Genomic DNA, 20,815 nt, shown 5'->3' with positions numbered 1-20,815 from the left:
ACCTTCAATCCGGAATGCACAGAGAAAATTGAACTTTCTTTCAGTTCATGATGTCTCCAAACGTCATTACAATCAATCAATCAATCTATCTATCTATTTATTTATTTAGTGATATAATGCGGAGCAGGCCTTTCACACTTTTCGAGCCATGCTGCCCCAACAACCCACCTAGATTAACCTTAACCTAATCACAAGACAATTTACAATGACCAATTACAACCCAGTATGACTGTGGGAGGAAAGCAGAGCACCCAGGTAAAACCCAAGTATTCCATGGGGAGGAAGACTGAACTAATCGCAAAAAGAACATTTTTTTCAAACTGCAAATGCTGGACATCTGAAGTAAAACCAGAAATTGCTGGAAATATTCAGCAAGATAGGCAGCATCTGTGGAAAGAGAAACAAAGTTAACAATTCAGGTCACAGATGAAGGGTCTTTGATCTTCACCAATACCCATTTCTCTTTCCACAGATGCTGCCTGACCTGCTGAGTGTTTTCTGCTTTAATTGGGAAAAAACTCTGATAATTTAAGGAAGAGACTTTTTTAAAATAAAGCAAAACACCTGGTACTTGTTCCCTTGAGAAATTAAACAAAAGAACATGATTCCATCTCTTTGACTGTTCTGCTTAGAAAGACAAGTGTTAAATGCCATTGTGTCACCTTGCCCAATATCTCAAAGCACTCCATATTTAATTAATCACTTTGAGACTCTGTGGACAATGTTAAGAGCTGTCAGAGTAGTCATTTTGGCCACAGCTAATGAATACCTAGAAGAAACAATCAGAGGGACGGTTAGTTAGTCTGCTTTTTGTATATTTGACTGCATGAGGAAAGTTGACCCTCAAGAACAAGGAGAAATTAAACCCCTTTTGAAGGTCAAAACTGTTCTACAGCAATGAACAGGCTGTCAGGAAACGAATGAAATAACTATCACTCTTCTGTGGTTAGAGTGTGCTCTTTAACAATTAATTTAATGGTCAGTTTATTTGAGATTTTGGAACCATTTCCATTTAATAATTTAAAATCTGCTTGACCTTGGGTTTGCTTGCAAGGAATTTCTGCCACGTTTTACAGTTCTCAGCTCAAGGTGAAAGTAGTTTAAAGCAGAATGAGATGCAGTTTTTTCATCAAAGATTAATTTCAAAAGTCTATTTGTTATGGCTCCCTGATGATGTAGGGAGTCAAAGCACCACACTGTGCAGTACTGAGTCTTATCAAACAGGAATACTCCAACCACTATTGTTGAAGGAAATTCCATTTTACAATTGGAATAGGCTAGTCAAGTGTGAAATAAAGGCGGATTGTTTTTTCCTCTTATTAAAGGATTCTATTAACCCAGAAAGGCTGTAGATGCTTGGGCAGATAAAATATAATTGTCAAAATTGCCATAAGACTGCAAGAAATAGAAGCAGAATTATGCCATTTGGGCCATTGAGTCTGCCCTGTCATTCAATCACGCCGTTCCCCAGCCTTCTCCCCATAACTTTTGATGCCCTTACTAATCAGGAAATTATCAACCTCCTCTTTAAATATACCCAAAGACTTGCCAGCCACAGCTCACTGGTGGCAATGAACTCCACAGACTCACCACCCTCCGGCCAAAGAAATTCCTCCTCATTTCCTTTCTAAAGGGACTTCCTTCTACTCAGAGGCTGTGCCTTCTGGTCCAAGACTCTGCCACTGTTGGAAGCATCCTCTCCATGTCCACTCTATTTCGGCCTTTCAATATTTGGTAGGTTACAACGAATTACCCTGTCTTTCATCCAAACCTCATTGATTACAGGCCCAAAGCCATCAAATCTCCTCATACGTTAATCCTTTCATTGCTGTGATCGTTCGCCTCTGGACCCTCTCCAGTGCCAGCAGATCCTTTCTTAGATATGGGGTCCAAAACTGCACTCAACAGTACAATTGCCTTCGGGCCAGTGCCTTAGGAAGCCGCCACATTATAGCCTTACATTGGGTGAGAGTATTGGAGGTGGGGATCAAAGTCAGGTAAAGAGCATCCAGGTGTATCATACTCTGCTTAAAATTAAATGCTGGTAAATGAATGAGAGGCTGAATGGCTCACTCCTGTTCCTCTGTTCCAGAAGACTGGATTAATAAGTTCACCACTTCTACCCCCCAGTAAGGACAAGGGGAATGCTATTGCATACAGTTTGTTTACAAGCTACAAGCCGTTCTGACTTGGAAATACAGTATATTGTTGCTTCTTTGTCATTGCTGGGTCAAAATGCTGGAACTCCCAGCCCAATGCCACAGTCAGACTATCTTCACCAGAAGGACAACAGCAGCTGGAAAAGGCAGCTTAGACACCTTTCCAAAGTCTATTAGGGTTAGTCAACAAATACTGTTCTTGCCAGGAATGCCTAAATTTTGGAAAATAGCCAAATAACATCCACTCAACAAACATGATAAAATGCTGGTGGTGTTGTTTGAGAACGTGAACCCAGTTTAAAGGAATCGAGGTGTGGAAAACAGGTAACACTGAAAGTGAGCATGAAGATGGTGGGTTGTTACAAAACCTCAGTGTGGCTGCAAGCCCACGTAACCACAGCTGACCACCAGTGACCTCTGAGGAGACCAAGAGCTCCATATTGTTGGATTGTGGGCAGAAAATGCTGCCATTTCCAGGAGCTGAAGATAATTTTGTTTTTGAGTTGGGTGTCTGATATGCCTAACATTGTGAAGCAGACAGAGTGCCGGAAAAATTAGGTGACATTCTGGATTGCTGGAAATGTACAGAAATCCTTGGAAAATCAACGGGATAGATTACACTTGGCTGTGATGCTTTCTACAGCTGAGTGCCCTTCTCTCACTCATTGTCTTGGTTCTTGCCTGTTAATTGGACCCTGGTTCGTGCTTTGAGGAGCCACTCTAAAGATGTATCATGTCAGGGTGTGCAAAACATTCGGAGGATTTCTCAGGGTCAGGGCAGAGAACCTGTTTAAACCCTGAAGGGGGAGCCCAGACCTGGAAGATCCATCACAACATTACATCTGAGATACTGAGTAATGAAACCAATAATAGTGGTTAGCATAATGCATTACAGCACCAGCTGTAAGTTCAGGGTTCAATTTCTGCCACTGTTTGTACGTTCTTCCTGTAACTGCATGTGTTTCCTCCGGGTGCTCTGGTTAACTCCTACATTCCAAAGAGTATTGGTTAGGGTTAGTAAGATGTGGGCATGCTATATTGGCACTGGAACCGTGGCTTTACTTAGAAATTGCCCCCCACACATCTCGGACTGTGTTGGTTATTGACGCAAATAACACATTGCATTGTATGTTTTGCTGTTTTAACATACACTACTGTCTTAGGCACATATTTATAGTTAGGGTGTATAAGACTTTCGCACAGTACTGTATTTGTCGACATTGGAATGGAGAGTGATTTTGTAAATCTTGCAGGAGCAAAGGATGTTGGGAATGGCGAAGATGGAGCACCGTGGGAGGGGTGTGGGACAGGTGGCGGAGAAGGAGTGGCAAGGGTTCAGGGGGTGGAATGGGTACAGACACACCCAGCCCTGAGACACCAGGCAAGGTCATTTGAATCCAAAGAATTGGTTTATTGATTATTACAGAGGACCCCTAAGGTGCTTCCCGCTCTCTCCCCTCCCTCTTCCCCTTCCTACTCTCGGTCCACAATAGAGAACCAGATCAGAGTCAGGTTTATCATCACTCACATATGTAATGAAATTTGTTTTTGTTTGGAGCAGTGAGGTGCAATACATTTAATTACTACAGTACTGTGCAAAATATATTGATAGATGTAAATATAGACTTCACATGCCCAGATATAAGGCCACAGGAGGGATTTCACTTGCAGTAAATGTTGTGGCTTTTATATGGATGTTACAGTTCTCTTTTACAGCTTGCAAAATGATGAAACCACAATCGTCTTGTTAGGCATGACGTCATTTATTTCCCTCCTTCCTCCCTCCGTTCTCTTCAACCTGAAATTGCCAGCTATTTGCAGCAAAGAACAGGGTATGAACTTGGCATCGCTGGCCTCCCACCCGGCTCACGCTGTGACATGCTTCCTGTTCTTGTAAATCATGCATATTAGAAGTTGGCCATTCTGCTCACTGAATCCATGCCAACCAGCAAGCACCCATTTACACTAATCCTATATTTATTCTCTCCACCATCCCATCAACTCCCCCAAATTCTACCACTGAGTTATAGTGGCCAATTAATCTACCAACCTGAGATGTGAGAAGAAAGTAGAGCACCCATGGGTCACCCATGCTGTCTCAGAGGGGGCGTGCAAGTTCCAGATAGAGAACAGCAGACTCAGCTTTGAACATGGGTTACCAGCGCTGTGAGGCAGAAACGCTACCAGCTGCACCACTGTGCTGCCGCCGTCCCCTATTTATTTATTTAGAGATACCGCACGGCAACAGGCTTTTATTCATTTACTTATCAATCTACCTATCTATCTATATATCTAGAGATACGCATGGAGCGGGCCCTTCCGGTTTAACAATCTGCACCGTCCAGCAACCCATCTATTTAACCCTAGCCTAATCACAAGATAATTTACAATGACCAATTAGCCTACTACCAGTACGTCTTTGGAATATGGGAGGAAACCGGAGCACCTGGAGGAGATCTATTCGCACATGGGAAGGACATACAAACCCTGTTACAGACGGTGTTGGAATTGAACTCTGAACTCCAATGCCTCGAGCTGCAGTATCATTGCGTTAACTGCTATGCTGCGCTACTACGGCTAACTTCTCATACACGTCCAGCCCAACACCCATGCCTGCTACTTACAGCCATGTGACTAATTAACCTCCTAGCCTGTACCTCTTTAGAATGTAGATGAAACGAGAGCACCCGGAGGAAATCCACATGAACACTGGGCAAATACACAAACTCCTTAAAGACAGCGGCTGAATTGAACCCGAGTCACTGGTGCTGTCATAGCAACATGCTAACAACTACTATCCCATGCAACTCCAATTGATGAATGGATGCCCTCCCCCTCATCCACCTGGGGTACAGAAACCTAATCAGCAAAAGGCCAGATGAGTCGTGTTTAATTGCAGGCTGTGCTCATGTACTGAGCGGATGGCTTGCTGCAGACACAACTTTAAAATTTGACCTGTTGAAAGTCAGCCTCATGTACCATTGGTGTGGACTTTGTGCAGTAAAAGGATCGTGTCCTGTGAGTTTGAGTCTCACTCATGAGTTTGCATCCAATGTAGTGTCCGATACGGTTTTTGCTTTGGTGTCACTTTCTTTTCCTCTAACCTGCATTCTTTCCATTCTTTCCTTCCTCATGCTTTCTGTCCATCTCGGGTTGTCCATCAGGAAGTGGAGGTTAGTGGTAGTTTTATTTTACTACATCACTGAATTTGGAATTGCCATCAGTACTTTTTGGGACTGCTGTTTATCATACTCTAGAATATTGTTTGTTTGTTAATCAAAGCTTCATTGAGCTACACGTCATGAATTATCCCTTGGATTTTTTTAACTTATTAGAAATACTAAGTACATTGCATTAACAAAGAGCAACATACACACAAAATGCTGGAGGAACTCAGCTGATCAGGCAGCATCTATGGAAGGCGACATACAGCATTTCTAGCGATATACACAATCTCTTGTTGCTGCTCCACTGCGAAGTCTCTCCGAGGTATGCCAACCCTGAAGAAATTTAAATCTTCTCTTGTTTACCCCCCCCCCCCCCGCCCTGTAGCTACTGGCTGACCTGCCGAGTTCCTCCAGCATTTTGGTCTCTGGTGCTGGTGTTCTGGTGCTCTGGTTTTCTAGCACCTGTAGAATCTCCTGTCTATGAAATGGAGCCACTTTGGATTTAAATTCAAAATGAAGACATTTGAAAGAATCAAAGTCTGATAACTTGTACTTACCCCATTGAACTGGGAGATTTTGTGCCAGAACTCCCATCTTAATCTAGACTCCATGTTCTGGAAATCCTGCCAGAACCTCCCTGTATGTTAAGACTTTCTTTGACACTATATCCCCGAGCTTTAGACTGCTCTGATGAGAGAAAAGGGTTCTTTCTATTTATTCATTCAGGATCCCTCATACACCTCAATCAAATAACCTTTGTTCCCAAGAAAGCCTTATCACCATATCCACTGCCACCTCCCTCCTGGTGAACATGTTGGAAGGACTTGCTGCCCAATAGAAACCCAATGCTGTTTGGATGTAAAGATAACTTCAGCTTCTTCCCCCAGTGCCTACAGTGAACTGGTCTACAGAGCAGCACAAACAGTGACCGCACTATCTCTTCTAGATTAAATGAAGAGCCATATCAGTAAAATATAGGAGAGTAGGAGGAATTTCTTTAGCCAGAGGGTGGTGAATCAGTGAAACCCACTGGCTGTGGGGACCGAGTCATTGGGTATAATTAAAGCAGAGGCCGATAGGTTCTTGAATAGTAAGGGTGTCAAAGGTTTTATGGAGAAAGCAGGAGGTGGATCATTAATCAGCCATGACGGAATGGTGGAGTAGACTCAATAGGCTGAATATCTTAATTTTGCTGTTATGTCTTATGGTCTCACAGTCAATGTAGGATCATAGAAACAGGAAGTTAGCCCTGGAAGAACTCCTTAAAACCTGCAGCTCATGACAGGTTGAGTCAATGGTAAGGAAGGCAAATGCAATGTTAGTATTCATTTTGAGAGGACTTGAATACAAAAGCAAGGATATAATGCTGATGCTTTATGGCACTGGTCAGACCACACTTGGAGTATGGTGAGCAGTTTTGGGCTCCTTAGCTAGAAAGGATGTGCTGGCATTGGAGAGGGGCCAGAGGAGGTTCATGAATCGGGAATGAAAAGGTTAACGTATGAGGCGCATTTGATAGCTCTGAGCCTGTACTCGCTGGAGTTTAGAAGAATGCGGGATGGGGGGGGGGGAGTGGGTGATCCCATTGAAACCTATTGAATATTGAAAAGCTAAGATAGAGTGGATGTGGAGAAGATGTTTACTATCGTGGGGGAGTCTAGGATCAGAGGGCCAATTAGAACAGAAGTGAGGAAAAAACTTTAGCCAGAAGGTGGTGAATCTGTGGAATTCATTGCCATAGATGCTGTGCAGGCTAAGTCATTGGGTATGTTTAAGGCAGGTTCTTGATTAATCAGGGACTCAAAGGTTATGGGAGAAGGCAGGAGAATGGGGTTGAGAGGGATAATAAATCTGCCATAATGGAATGGCAGAGCAGATTTGATGGGCTGAACAGCCTGATTCTTCTCTTATGTCTTATATTTACAATGTGGTATTTATTTTCATCTCCATCTGGAGAAGGTGAGGGTGAACTGTTTTCTGAAAGCAAAGTGTGAATCCACAAGTGTATTTATAAGGGAAGTTACGACCATCTGGGCTCAAGACCATGTATTTACTTAGTGTGTATTAATTCTGAAAGTTTCTGTTGACCTTGGCTACCCTTTAACAATTGATAGCTTTATCAGCAAGCCTTGATTGAGTTGCTGCATCATAATGTATTGGTGCATATCAGTTCTCATCTCTGCGGTGTACATTCCCTTCAGGCAGTAAGGGATCAATAAACTCACTTTTTCAAAGAGTGGGGTTGACCTGGAGGCCCATTAAAGAAAAAGTGAAGCACTCCAACCCCTTTGCAGTTTTGTGTTTCCCAGAAGCACAGTCAATAATATCAAAGTATAAAACTCTACTATGCACAGTTGCTTGGAAATAGCAGTGGGCAATATTGGTTCAAACACAAAAGGTCTTTTGATGTGCAGTTTGACTGGGGCAATAAACACTGTAAGTGGTATTCTTGTGCTTTATGGCCAAACTGAGCTCAAATGGGCAATATTCCACCACCTCCACATAAAACAAATTATCTGATTGAAATAAGATCGCTCTTTATGGGCGCTATTCTGTGGATATCAGATACTGGGTTTCCCAGCTTACAACGGTGACTACACTAATGGGGTCATAGAGAAATATAGCATGGGAGCAGACCTTTCAGCCCACTGACTCCCTGTTAACCATCAACAACCCATTTCCACAGATTCTACATTAATCCCACATGCCCATCCACACCCTCCCCACACTCACCTGAGTCATTCACTCTCCTACTCAATAGGGGCAATCTCCAATAACCAATCTGCCAATCAGTTCATCCTTGGGATGTAGGAGACCAGAGTATCTGGAGCAAACCCACTTGGTACCAGGGAGAATGTGCAGCCTCCACGTAGGCACCATCTGCTGCTAAGTTTGAACCTGCACTGTGAGACGACAAAGCACTTTGGGATACTCTGAGGGACTGTGGAAGTGCGAATCAAAACCAGCATGCTGATGCCTGAAATCTGAAAAGAAAAGATGCTAGAAACCCTGAGCAGGTTGGATAGCATCCATGGAAAGAGAAATTGTACAGTGATTCTTCTCCAGACCTACATTTTCTTAAAAAAAGATTAGCTTTATTTGTGACGTGTACATCGAGGTGTTTGCATCAATAACCAACAGTCTGAATATTGTGCTGGGAACAGACCGCAAGTGTTGCTATGCTTCTGGCACCAACATAGCAGGCCCACAGCTTACTGAGCCGAACTTGTATGTCTTTGGAATGTGGAGCACCCAGAGGAAATCAACACACTTATTGGCAGAAGGTACAAACTCCTTACAGACAGTGGTGGGAATCGAACCCCGGTCGATGATTGTGTCACCCCGTGGTATTGAATTCCTTAAACCTTCTCTCTTAATCGATCCTCCTGTTAATCACTCCATCACTGACAGCAGTTGCTAAGTGCTTACACTGTGGTACTCTTACCCTAAATCCCCCTGCATCCTGTTTTCAGTCTTGTTTGACTCCTGCTTTGCTCTTACTGTTGACACATTTTGTTTGACACCAATCATAAAGTACAGAAATTTTTTTTTCAAAACTTGGGCCTCAGTAAAGCTCAGAAAACCACTGCCTCAGTAAAGCAGCAGGCGTAATCAGAGGTGACTCACCGCCAACATTCTCTCTTCTCCCCAGGCAGAGTTCAAAGTTCAAAGTAAATTTATTATCAAAGTACATATATGCCAGCATACAGAGCCCTGAGATTCATTTTCTTGCGGGTATTCACAGTAAGTACATGAAAAACAACAGAAATAATGAAAGACGGCAATCAATGTGCAATAGACAACAAACGGTGCAAACACAAAAGAAAAAAAATATCAGCAATATATATCGAGCACATAAGGTGAAGAGTCTTTGAAGCTGAGTCCATAGGCTGTGGGAACCATTCAGTGATGAGGTAAGTGAACTTGAGTGAAGTTATCCCCTCTGATTCAAGCCTGATGATTGAGGGGTAATAACTCAACCTGAACCTGGTGGTGTGGGTCCTGAGCCTCCTGTACTTCCTTCCTGATAGCAGGAGCAAGAAGAGGACCTGGATGATGGGGGTTCTTGATGATGGATCCTGCATCAACGCTCCTTGTAGATGTGCTCATTGGTGGGGAGGGGTTTACCTGTGATGGACCGGCCTTTATCCATTACTTTTGGAGGCTTTCCATTCAAGGACATTGGAGTTTCCATATCAGGCCATGATGCAACCAGTTAATTTACTCTCCACCACACATCTCTGGAAGTTTGTGGAAGTGTTATATGGCATGCCAAATCTTTGCAAACTTCTGAGAAAGTAGAGGCACTGCTGCGCTTTCTTCGTAATGTCACTTATGTGCTGGACCCAGGCAGATCCTCTGAATTGGTAACACCAAGGAATTTAAAGTTGTTGACCCACTCCACTTCTGATCCCCAGATGAGAACTGGCTCATGGACCTCTGGTTTCTTCCTCCTGAAGTCAATAATCAGCTCCTTGGTCTTGTGGATGTTGACTGAGAGGCATTGTTGTAGCACGTCTCAGCCCGATTTTCAATTTCACTCCTATATGCTGATTCGTCACCACCTTCAAGTCAGCCAGCGACAGTGGTGTCGACAGCAAATTTGAATATGGCATTGGAGCTGTGCTTAGCCTCACAGTCGTAAATATAAAGCGAGTAGAGCAGGGGGCTAAGCACACGGCCTTGTGGTGCATCTGTGCTGATGGTGATTGTGGAGGAGATTTTGTTGCCAATTCAAACTGACTGGGGACATCAAGTGAGGAAATCAAGGATTCAATTGCACAAGGAGGCATTGAGGCCAAGGTCTTGAAGCTTATTGATTAGCTTTGAGGGGATGATGGGATTGAGTGCCGATCATTAGGCAGGAGAATGGTGTTGAGAGAGTTAATAAATCAGCCATGATGGAATGGTGGAGCAGACGCGAAGGGCCCAATGGCCTAATTCTGCTCCTATATCTTATGGTCTCTCTGACTGGGCAGAAGATACAAAAGATAAAAACTCATACCATCAGGCTCAAAGGACAGCTTTTGTCCCCCTGTTATCAGGCTCCTGATGGGACCTCTTGTACAGTAAGATGGTCTCCTGACCTCACAATTTATCTCATTATGATTCTGTATATTATCATTTGTCTGCACTGCACCTTCTCTGTAGAGCTTGCACATTATTCAGTGTAATTACTGTTATATCTTTTTCTACCTCAATACACTGTGTAATGATTTGATCTGAATCAGGGGTTCCCTAAGTTTTTTTATGCCATGGACCCCTACCGTTAACCAAGGGGTCCACGTCTCCCAGGCTGGGAACCACTGAACTGAACAGTTTGCAAGACAGCCTTTTCACTGCACTTTGGTACATGTGACAACAGTAAACCAAGACCAATAGATTATATAGATAGCACAATAGCATAGTGGTTAGCACAATGCTTTACAGTACCAGCGACCCGGGTTCAATTCCCACTGCTGTCTGTAAAGACTTTGTGCGTTCTCCCCGTGACTGACTGACTGGGTTTCCTCCGAGTGCTCTGGTTTCCTCCCCCAGTCTGAAGACATACCGGTTGCTAGGTTAATTAGTGATTATAAATTGTCCCGTGATTAGGCTGGGGTTAAATCAAAGGTTGCTGGGTGACGCAGCTATTCTGCCCTGATTCTCAACAGCTAAATAAATAAACAGCAAATGAGCTAAGACGAACAGTTTTATGCCCAGATTTCCAATTAATTTTGTACACAATTATTTACAGTCAAGATACTGTACTTCATAAATGAAGGTCCTTGTAAAAGTTACAATATTTACTGTCCTTACACATCGTAGGGAGAGCCATTTAGATCCCAGCATCTGGAAGGTGATTCATAACTTAGAGTAACTTAGAGTCATAAACAGTATTATCTGTTTGCCAAGAGTACAGTGATTTTTTATATATATCAAAAGTATTTACAAGAATAAATGTGCAATGCCTTTTCATTCTTTACACTCATAGTCCATGCTTTCAGTACTGTTATATTACATTCCTACACACCAATAGCACTCCTGCCACTCATATGGCCCTTTTGGGTGGTACACCACTACAATAATTGTGGGGCTTCCTCACCCAACCTGACCCCTCCCTCTCCAGTAGCAGAAAAACCATACAATGTGGTCCTTCCCCACCGAGCCCTTGCGGTGGCTGCACCAAGCTTCAGTGTGTCCTTCAGCAGTGCCCCCTGCAGCCTGGGGTGGTCATCTCAAAGGTGCTGGCAGACAAGCAACTGACGGGCAGACCAAAGGGCCTCGTTCACTCGAGCTGATGGTCTCCTAGCAGCTCTTGATGATCGCCTTTGTGCACGTCCCTGGGAAGAGCCCATAGGTTAGAGAGTTCTCTGTCAGACAGCTACTGAGGGTGAATTGTAGCATGCCCTCTTGCATCTTTCTCTATCTATCATTGCTCCATTCCCCTGAAGCTTGATAGAATTGTACGCTTGTTTTTCCTTGTACTGCCGGCCTACTGCATGTTGTTAACAGAACTCAGGGCACTTCCGACTCCATTTATTGTACTTGGAAGTTAATTAACCTTAGGCCTGAAATAATGTTGAGCAAATAATAGCACATTGAGAGCTTGACCTGTTCATTTCAATTTCCTCCAGATGGTTATTTTAACAGAGTGAATTGGTTTGCTTAAGACCAATCAGCACATTGTTGAAATACACTGAAGGATTGCCTGTTGATAATGTAGGCAGTTTTAAAGGTGAGGTGGAATACTGATGAAGTGTTGAGGATCTACGAATGAATCTTTTGGTTTGGTTTCCAAATTGCTGCTATCCCCTGGACTCGTTTTCTAGCTCTCTGTTCCACCCATTCATAAGGCCATAAGACATAGGAGCAGAATTAGATCATTCATCCGATTGAGTCTACTCAGCTATTCCATCATGGCTGATTTATCTTCCCTCTTTACCCCATTCTCCTGCCTTCTTCCCATAGCCTTCAATGCCCTTACTAATCAAGAACCTATAAACCTTCACTTTAAATATACCCAATGATTTGGTCTGCACAGCCAACAGTGACAATGAATTCCACAGATTCACCACCCTCTGGCTAAAGAAATTTTTCCTCATCACTGTTCTGAAGGGACATCCTTCTATCCTGAGTCTGTGTCCTATGGTCCTAGGCTATCCCACTAATGGAAACATCCTGTCCAAGTTTACTCTGTCTAGTTTTTTCTATATCCAGTATGTTTCAGTACAGTTCAGTTCATTCAGTTATCCACTTTGCACAAGGGGTTATCTCCAATTTCCTTTTCCTCTCATGAACATTACATTTGGTAACCTCAGCTCTCAGCTTTGATATTCTCCTTTAAGATAATCTCTCGCTTTGAAACTATGAGTTAAATTTTGATCACCGGGCACCAGTGAGAATTAATTTCTCTGCATCCCCTTTCCTATGAGACACCTTGATACGATTTACTGAAATCAGTGATGCTTGGCAATTCAGGTTGGTTCTGTCTCATGGGAAGCAAGGAGCGAGATCTCAACACAGGGAGGAAGGCAAACAATCACCTCCTGCCATTTAACCTTGATGTCTAATGCCTGTCTGTACATACACCAGGAACATGAGTTGCAATATAAATTGTATAACAAAAGAACTGCAGATGCTAGGCTGCATGCTAAGATCTCAAGGTACTGACGAGGCAATTAATTTATTTTCAATGGATCTCTAACGTTAGTTGAATTTGAGTCATTGCAGTCAAAGTCTTGGATTAACATTTGAACCAAAAGTGGCACCTTTAGTAATTCAGCACTCCTTCAGTTGTGCACTCATTGTCAGCTCAGGTTAAGTCCAGACACATTAAAGCAGGTGTCCTCAGCTTTATTTGCTGTGAGGGCTAAATTAACAATCCAAATCATTTACGGTAGCCTCTTGCTTGACTGCAGGAGTCCTAACTTCACAAGAGGACTTGACTGTGACCTGATGTTAGAGTCAAGTAACAGAGGTCCTGCAATTTCTCAGGGGAATCCACCTTCCGCATGCAGGAAAGTGGCTTCTTTCACTACAGTGGAGAGGAATGGCTCCAATGGGGATGGGTAAATTTCAGGTTAACTCAATTTTTCACAATAATTGAGCTAATTTGGATTGTGTTCATTGTTTGTGAATATATTTAAATTATTTTATGTTCTAACAATTATATAAGTCTCTGTGCTTTATAATTGTTGAATGCTGATTTTTGTTGGTTTTTGTTGATCATCACACACAGCAAGTTCCTAACATGTAAACATATGTGGCGAATAAAGTTGATCCTTGATATTTAGTGGCTGATTCTTATATTATACAATAGGTTTTTTTTTACTTTTAGAAAGTATCTTTTAATTGTTTTCACATATTTTACATTAGCATGCTTTTCAGGCAGGGATTGAATTTTTGTCAGGAAGAGGAAGGACTCACAATCCTTAATTTCTTGTTGATCAGGAACCGTTTACAGGGACTGAGTCACTGTTGCACATTAGTGTGAATAGCAGAGTTGGCACAAGTATCAGGAACCACTGCCTCAGTGTTTTAGAAACAGCTTCTTCCTCTCAGCCATCAGATACCGGAACTGTCCATGAACCCACAAATGCTACCTCAGTACTTTCCCCGCCACTTGGTCTCACCTATCACTGACAGCTTCCACTCATTCCCATCCCCCCCACCTTTTCAACCTGGCTTCTTTCCCCTTCCTTTCCAGTCCTGATGAAGGGTCTCAGCCCTAAACGTTGAATGTTTGCTCCACTCCATAGATACTGACTGACTTGTTGAGTTCCACCAGCTCTCTTTTCATTTATATTAATTTAAGAATATATATTTATATTATAATGCATTGTATATATTATATTTATATTTACTATATATAAAGCATTATGTTCTTATTTGATTTTACTTTTATTTTATTGAAATACTGTGCAGAATAGGCCCTTCCAGCTCCTTGAACTGTGTTGCCCAACCGAGCCTAATCATAGGACAATTTACAACAACCAATTAGATAGATAGATAGATAGATACTTTATTCATCCCCATGGGGAAATTCAACTTTTTTTTCCAATGTCCCATACACTTGTTGTAGCAAAACTAATTACATACAATACTTAACTCAGTAAAAAAAATATGATATGCATCTAAATCACTATCTCAAAAAGCATTAATAATAGCTTTTAAAAAAGTTCTTAAGTCCTGGCGGTTGAATTGTAAAGCCTAATGGCATTGGGGAGTATTGACCTCTTCATCCTGTCTGAGGAGCATTACGGTGCGTCTTTGGACTATGGGAGGAAACCAGAGCACCCGGAGGAAACCCACGCGGTCACGGGGAGGATGTACAAACTCCTTGCAGAGAGTGGCGGGAATTGAACCAGGATCGCTGATCCTGTAAAGCATTGTGCTAACCACTACGACACTGTGCCCTGCAGTATACTTATGCGTTGCACCGTACAGCTGATAGATTTCATGACATACGTCAGGGATAATGAACCTGATTCTGATTCTGGTGACTCAGAGGTACAAATGGTTCCCATTGACCCAGTCGATCATATTTTAATGAGGAAATTTTTTTATTGTACATAGACACACTGTTGGCAAAACTCAGTGGAATAGGCAGCAACTGTGAGGGAAATGAACAGTCAGTATTTCAGGTCAGGACCTTTTATTCAACCCTGCTGAGTTCTCTTGTTGGCTGTCCTTTTCCCTCCACATATGATGCCTTACCCAGTGAGTTTGTCCAGCAACTCATTTGTTTTGCTCCAGATCTCAGCATCTCTTGTGTATCTGTTTACTGTCAATAGGGCAGAGAAAATTATAGACCGTAACAATGAAAATAAATTCCCATTTTCAAGCTGTAGTTTCAGTATTAACACAAAATGGGTACAAACTTAGTTAATTCAGAATGTTCAAGAGACAGGCCAGAATCCTGAGTCATTGTTGGCGGGGGAGTGATTTATTGGCACAAGTCAGGGAAAATTAATGCCATAGCAAACATCATGACTAGACAATTCAGCCACAGGCAAACCTCTACAGAACAACAGTCTGAAAATAACTAATTATTGCTGAGATCTAATAGTCTTTCATCCTTTCAGGGCTGCAAGTAGGAATTTGACTTCGGGTGCTCTGATTAATTGATGATTATTCTGTTTGCAGTTACAATATTCTTTTTCTTTTGTGCAGGATGATTACATCCGAACGTGGGATCAGAATCAGGCCTTTGATGAGGGTGAGTTTTCCTTTTACTGAAAATATTGAGACTTTTTTTAACCAAATTGTTGTGCAAACTTTATGAAACCCAGGGCTTCAACTTTATAATAAATCTCGTTATTTCATTAGATGATTTAGTAGCTCTGTGTCTCTGCTCCAGTACCATCCCCAGCACACTTATTTTGTCTATTTCTTTCCCCTTCTCTCCTTCACTTTCTTTCTCTTTCTGCCTCTCCTTCACATCCCTCAGATTTCTAAATGAAAGTACTACAACTTTTTTTCTTAACAGGACTTGAGTCAACTGGTTGTAATTCTGAACAATATGCAAAGAAAAGCTGGAGGAACTCAGCAAGTCAGGCAGCATCTATGGAGATGAATAAACAGCCAACAGTTCATGCCCTTCATCAGAACCTTTCGGATCTCAGCCCAAAACATCGACTGTTCATTCCTCTCCGTAGATGCTGCCAGACTTGCTGAGTTCCTCCAGCATTTTGCATAGTTCTGGATTCCAGCATTTGCAGAATCTCTTGTGTTTATGATTGTAATTCAGATCTCGTTAGCACCGAGGTAGAAGTGAACACAACCTGCTCTTTATCAGCCTGGGATCAATTGGTAACAATCTCCCCTCAGAAGGTTGTTGGATCTAGGCCCATGCCAAAGAAGTGAACTCTAATATAGAAGCTGGTAGTCCCAAGAAAGAAAGTTGGAAGTGTTGCCTCTTTGAGAAGATGTTGAACTGAATCACCACCTCCTTTCTCAATTGGATGTAAACAATTTTGTGGCCCAGTTTCAAACAACAGTCTGAGTTCCCCATTAAACAAACAATATTTATCCCTTGTTCATCATTACTAACAAACAGATTGTCTGATCATCATTATCACAATGCTGTTTACAAGAACACGGTGTGCAAATTGGCTGCATGTTAATCCCGCGTTATAGCAGTGACTGCACTTCAAAAATACTTCATTGGCTGGAAAGTCCTCTAGACAGGGGCAAAGATGATGCTATAAAAATATAAATTGTTAACCCATCTCCTACCTGGAGCATGTTGCTTCAAGAAGTTGCTCATATTGACCCTCGTCACCATAGTGTCTCTCAACTGCAAGAATCAGATTCAGATTTAATATTACTGACATACATATGTTGTGAACTTGGTTGTTTGTGCAATACATTAAAAACCTGTAAGTTACAATAAGAAACATATTTACTTAATTAAAGTTAGTGAATAGTGCAGAAAGAGAGCAAAAATAGTCATGGTGAGGTAGTTCATTGTCTGTTCAGAAATCTGTTGGCAGAGAGGAAGAAGCTGTTCCTAAGAATGTGCATGTATGTCTTCAGGCTCCTGTATCTCCTCCCTGATGTTAGTAATGAAAAGAGAGTATGTCCTTCAGGTCCTTAAAAGTATATAACTGGGGGATATGTGTAAATAACAAATGAAAATACATTCATGTTTTTTTTAATTTTGGAAGGTGGGAGAGCAAACCAGTTCTTGGCCAATGAAATACTATTGACATGTAGTCAGTACTGCAGAAAAACAACATGGCAACTAATCTTCACGTAGTGAGCTACATATTGATTCAAGTCAAGTTCATTGTCTTGTGCACAAGTGCAGTGAGGCACAGTTACCACAGGCACATCGGTACAGACAACAAAATATAAGTTAGATACACTCAGTGGCCACTTTATTAGGTACACCTGCTCATTAATTCAAGTATCTTATCAGCCAATCATGTGACTGCCACTCAATGCATAAGAGTGTGCAGACACGGTCAAGAGGTTCAGCTGTTGTTCAGACCAAATATTAGAATGGGGGAGAAATGTGACCTTGGTGACTTTGACCGTGGAGTGACTGTTGGTGCCAGACGGGGTGGTTTGAGTATCTCGGAAACTGCTCATCTCCGGGGATTTTCGCACACAAGAGGTTTACGGAGAATGTGCAAAAACGGCAACAACAATAAGTCCAGTGAGCGGCAGTTCTGTTGGGGAAAACGCCTTGTTAGTGAGAAAGGTCAGAGGAGAATGGCCAGACTGGTTCAAGCTGACAGGAAGACGACAGTAACTCAAATAACCACACGTTACAACAGTGGTGTGCAGAAGAGCATCTCTGAATGCAGAACATGCTGAACCTTGAAGTGGATTGGCTACAGCAGCAGAAGACTACGAAGGTGCACCCAGTGGCCACTTTATTAGGTACAGGAAGTACCTATGAAGTAGCCACTAAGTGTGTACATTCTAGATGCATAGATTTATGACAGTGAAGAGAAAGGGGACTATGCAAAATCAAGATATGAGACCAAAGCAAAAAAACAAAGATATAATCAGAGACAAGTCCATGGCAATGGAGGAGGTGGTCTGTAGCCTTCCATTGCTGAAGCAGAATGAGGGTTGTGCAGCTTGGTTCAAGAGTCTGATGGTTGCAGAAAAGATGCTCTTATGGAATCTCCAATCAGTCACAAACATGGAAAGATCGTGTGTGTTTGGTGTCATCTGGCAGTGAGACTGACCACATGCAGCTGAGCTACTGGGTGTTCAGTTTGAAACGGTGGGAGCATAACCATCTTCGGTATGGTGGATACAAACTGGAGCCTGTTCTCCTTCTCCGTGGCTTGAGAGGTTTCAGAGACACTTCAGTGGAGAAGTACCTGGGTTACCAGCTCCCAAAAGCGGTAGCGTCCTGACAATCTGTTTCAGCAATCTGTCCGATAGTCTAGGGTCAAATGCAGAAAATGGAAGGAAGAAATGATAAGCCAGATGAGGCATTAGCATTTCTGAGTGATGAGGAATAGTTGGTGAAAGAGGTTCGAGATTGGTGACTTATCGTAGAGTCCCACAGCACTGAAATAGGCCCTTTGGCCCATCTAGTCCATCCCAGCCAGGTTTTCTGCCTAGTTCCATCTACCTGCAACCATACCATAGCCCTCCAAAAATCTCTCATCTATGTACCCATCCAAACTTCTCTTAAAGTTTACAACTGAAACCACTTTTACCACTTCCGCTGGCAGCTCATTTCAGAAACACACTACCCTCTAAGTGAAGTACTTTCCCCTTGGATTCCCCTTAAATATGTCACCTTTCACTTCTACTCTTACCCAACCTGGGAGGAAAAAGCCTCATCAGTACCCCTCATAATTTTATACATCTCTATAAGATTTCCCCTCGGTATCCGGCACTCCAGGGAATAAAGTCCTAACCTACTTGACCTGTGTCTGTCAGGTCCTCAGGTCAGCAGTACATGTGTAAACTTTCTCTGCACTCTTTCAAGTTTACTGATATCTTTCCTGTAGGTAGGTGACCAGATTTGCACACAATAAATTTGTCCTCAGCAATGCCTTATACAACTTTTACAAAACACTTCAACTCCTGTGCTCAACGCCATGGTCAAAGCGGGAAGTCATCAAAGATCTCAGGGGCTCAGTCTGAGAGGACAGTTTGGAGGGCAGCAGAGAACGAAAGATGACATTTAGTAAGGGTGGGGTCCGGGCTGTGCTGCCACCGCGGTGCAGGCCTCTGGTCTTCCTCTGTCAGTCAGCTGCTTCCTGGCTTGACGGAGATGAATGGAGAACAAACAGTTGGCAGCACGATGTGGGTCAGTGGTCTCAGCTGGCTGCTGGATTGCTTCATGCAGCCTGAACCTCTCGGCTGTCAGGAATCAATTGTAAGTAGGTGTGAAATGAATCAGCCGAGCTGCCAGAGACAGCAGAGTGAAGCTGGAGCGGTGGAGCCCCTGGGAGCGTTGAAGTCAGAGCAGAGCAGCTGAAGTGTTATTGATTTTGCTGCAGGAGGAGCAGATGGAGACAGGCGGTGGGGGGAAGCAGGCCGTTTATATCCGCTGGTTTACTGGGCTGTGATTCTAAAATAAAGGACTACATACCAGGGGCCACCAGCTTCCCAGATGCGACAAACTTTCTACATTGCTGGCGGCCAATGCATAACAGTCTTGAACTTGGAGGACGCTGAGGTGAGGTGGCATGGTTGCACTGTGGTTAGTGCATCGGCGTAAAGCACCGGCCAGCAATCAGTGATCAGGGTTCAATTCCCGCTGCTGCCCGAGTCTGTACGTTCTCCCCGTGACCGCTCACGTTCCCACCAAGTGCTGCGGTTTCGATTCCTATTCCCGTTCCGACGTGTCGGTCCAATGGCCACCTCTTGAATCAAGATGAGGCCCCCCCTCAGAATGAGGGAGTAACACCTTATATTCCATCTGTATACCCTCCAAGCTGATGGCATGAATATCAATTACTCCTTCTGGTGAAAAAAATTCCCCTTCACCTCCCCTCCTCTTTCCTCTACTCACCACTCTGACCTTTCACTTCTTACTTACCTTTTACTTCCCCCGGGTCCCCTCCTCTTTCCTATGGTCCATCTCCTCTCCTATCAGTTCATCTCTTCTCCAGCTTTGACCCTTCCCATCCACCTGGCTTCACCTATCACCTTCCTTCTAGCCTCCTTCCCCTCCGTCCACCTTCCCCCTTCCTTCTCAGTCGTGAAGAAAAGTCTGGGCCTTGTTTACTCTTTTCCACAGACACTCCTGACCTGCTGAGTCCCTCCAGCACTCTGTGTGTGTTGCTCTGTATTTCCAGCCTCTGCAGACTTCCTCATGCTTGCTCTGGCTCCCTCCCATATTCCGGGGGTACACAGTTTAGTGAGTTGTGGGCATGCTATGTTGGTGCCAGAAGCATTACAGCTCTTGCAGGCAGCCCAGCACAATCCTCACTGATTTGATTTGATGTAACAAAGCATCGAGTGTTTCGATGCACAAGGGGTGATTGATAAGTTCGTGGCCTAAGGTAGAAGAAGTCAATTTTAGAACACTTAGCATATTTATTTTTCAGCATAGTCCCCCCCTACATTTACACACTTCGTCCTGCGGTCGCGGAGCATACGGATGGATCTTGGACCTCCTGAAAGTGTCCAAAGCAGGGGTGATTGATTAGTTTGTGGCCTAAGGTAGAAGGAGATGAATTACACAGCCCTCGTTACATCCACATGCAGTTCAACTCTTTGAGTGATTATGCAGAAAGTTTGAAGTTAATAACTCATCTGTTCATTGGTCACAGACTTATCAATCACCCCTGCTGTGGACACTTTCTGGAGGTCCAAGATCCATATGCTCCACGTGTGTAAATGTAGGAGGGGACTATGTTGAAAAATAAATGTGCTAGGTTTTCTAAAATTGACTCCTTCTCCCTTAGGCCACGAACTTATCAATCACCCCTCGAACATCTGACATAAAGCTAATGTAATCTTTAATCTAATCTAACATAATAAGTAAAATACCTCTATGCTGTTTTTATGGTTCGTTTTATT

At 43.1% G+C, this 20,815-nt stretch overlaps 1 protein-coding gene across 1 annotated transcript in view; it reads left to right on the top strand.

Moving 5' to 3' along the window:
* The window catches only part of spock2 (SPARC (osteonectin), cwcv and kazal like domains proteoglycan 2), a 107,497-nt gene that overhangs the window by 22,967 nt on the left and 63,715 nt on the right, over positions 1–20,815 (top strand). Inside the window, exon 2 of the mRNA XM_073025373.1 lies at positions 15,482–15,527. Coding sequence (XP_072881474.1) covers positions 15,482–15,527 — 46 coding nt within the window. The remainder of the gene's footprint in view (positions 1–15,481; positions 15,528–20,815) is intronic.

The sequence above is a fragment of the Hemitrygon akajei genome, chromosome 21 (genome assembly GCF_048418815.1).
Source record: "Hemitrygon akajei chromosome 21, sHemAka1.3, whole genome shotgun sequence".
NCBI classification, from domain to species: domain Eukaryota; kingdom Metazoa; phylum Chordata; class Chondrichthyes; order Myliobatiformes; family Dasyatidae; genus Hemitrygon; species Hemitrygon akajei.
Note: the sequence above shows the minus strand (reverse complement) of the source record. Positions and strands in the feature narration are given on the sequence as shown.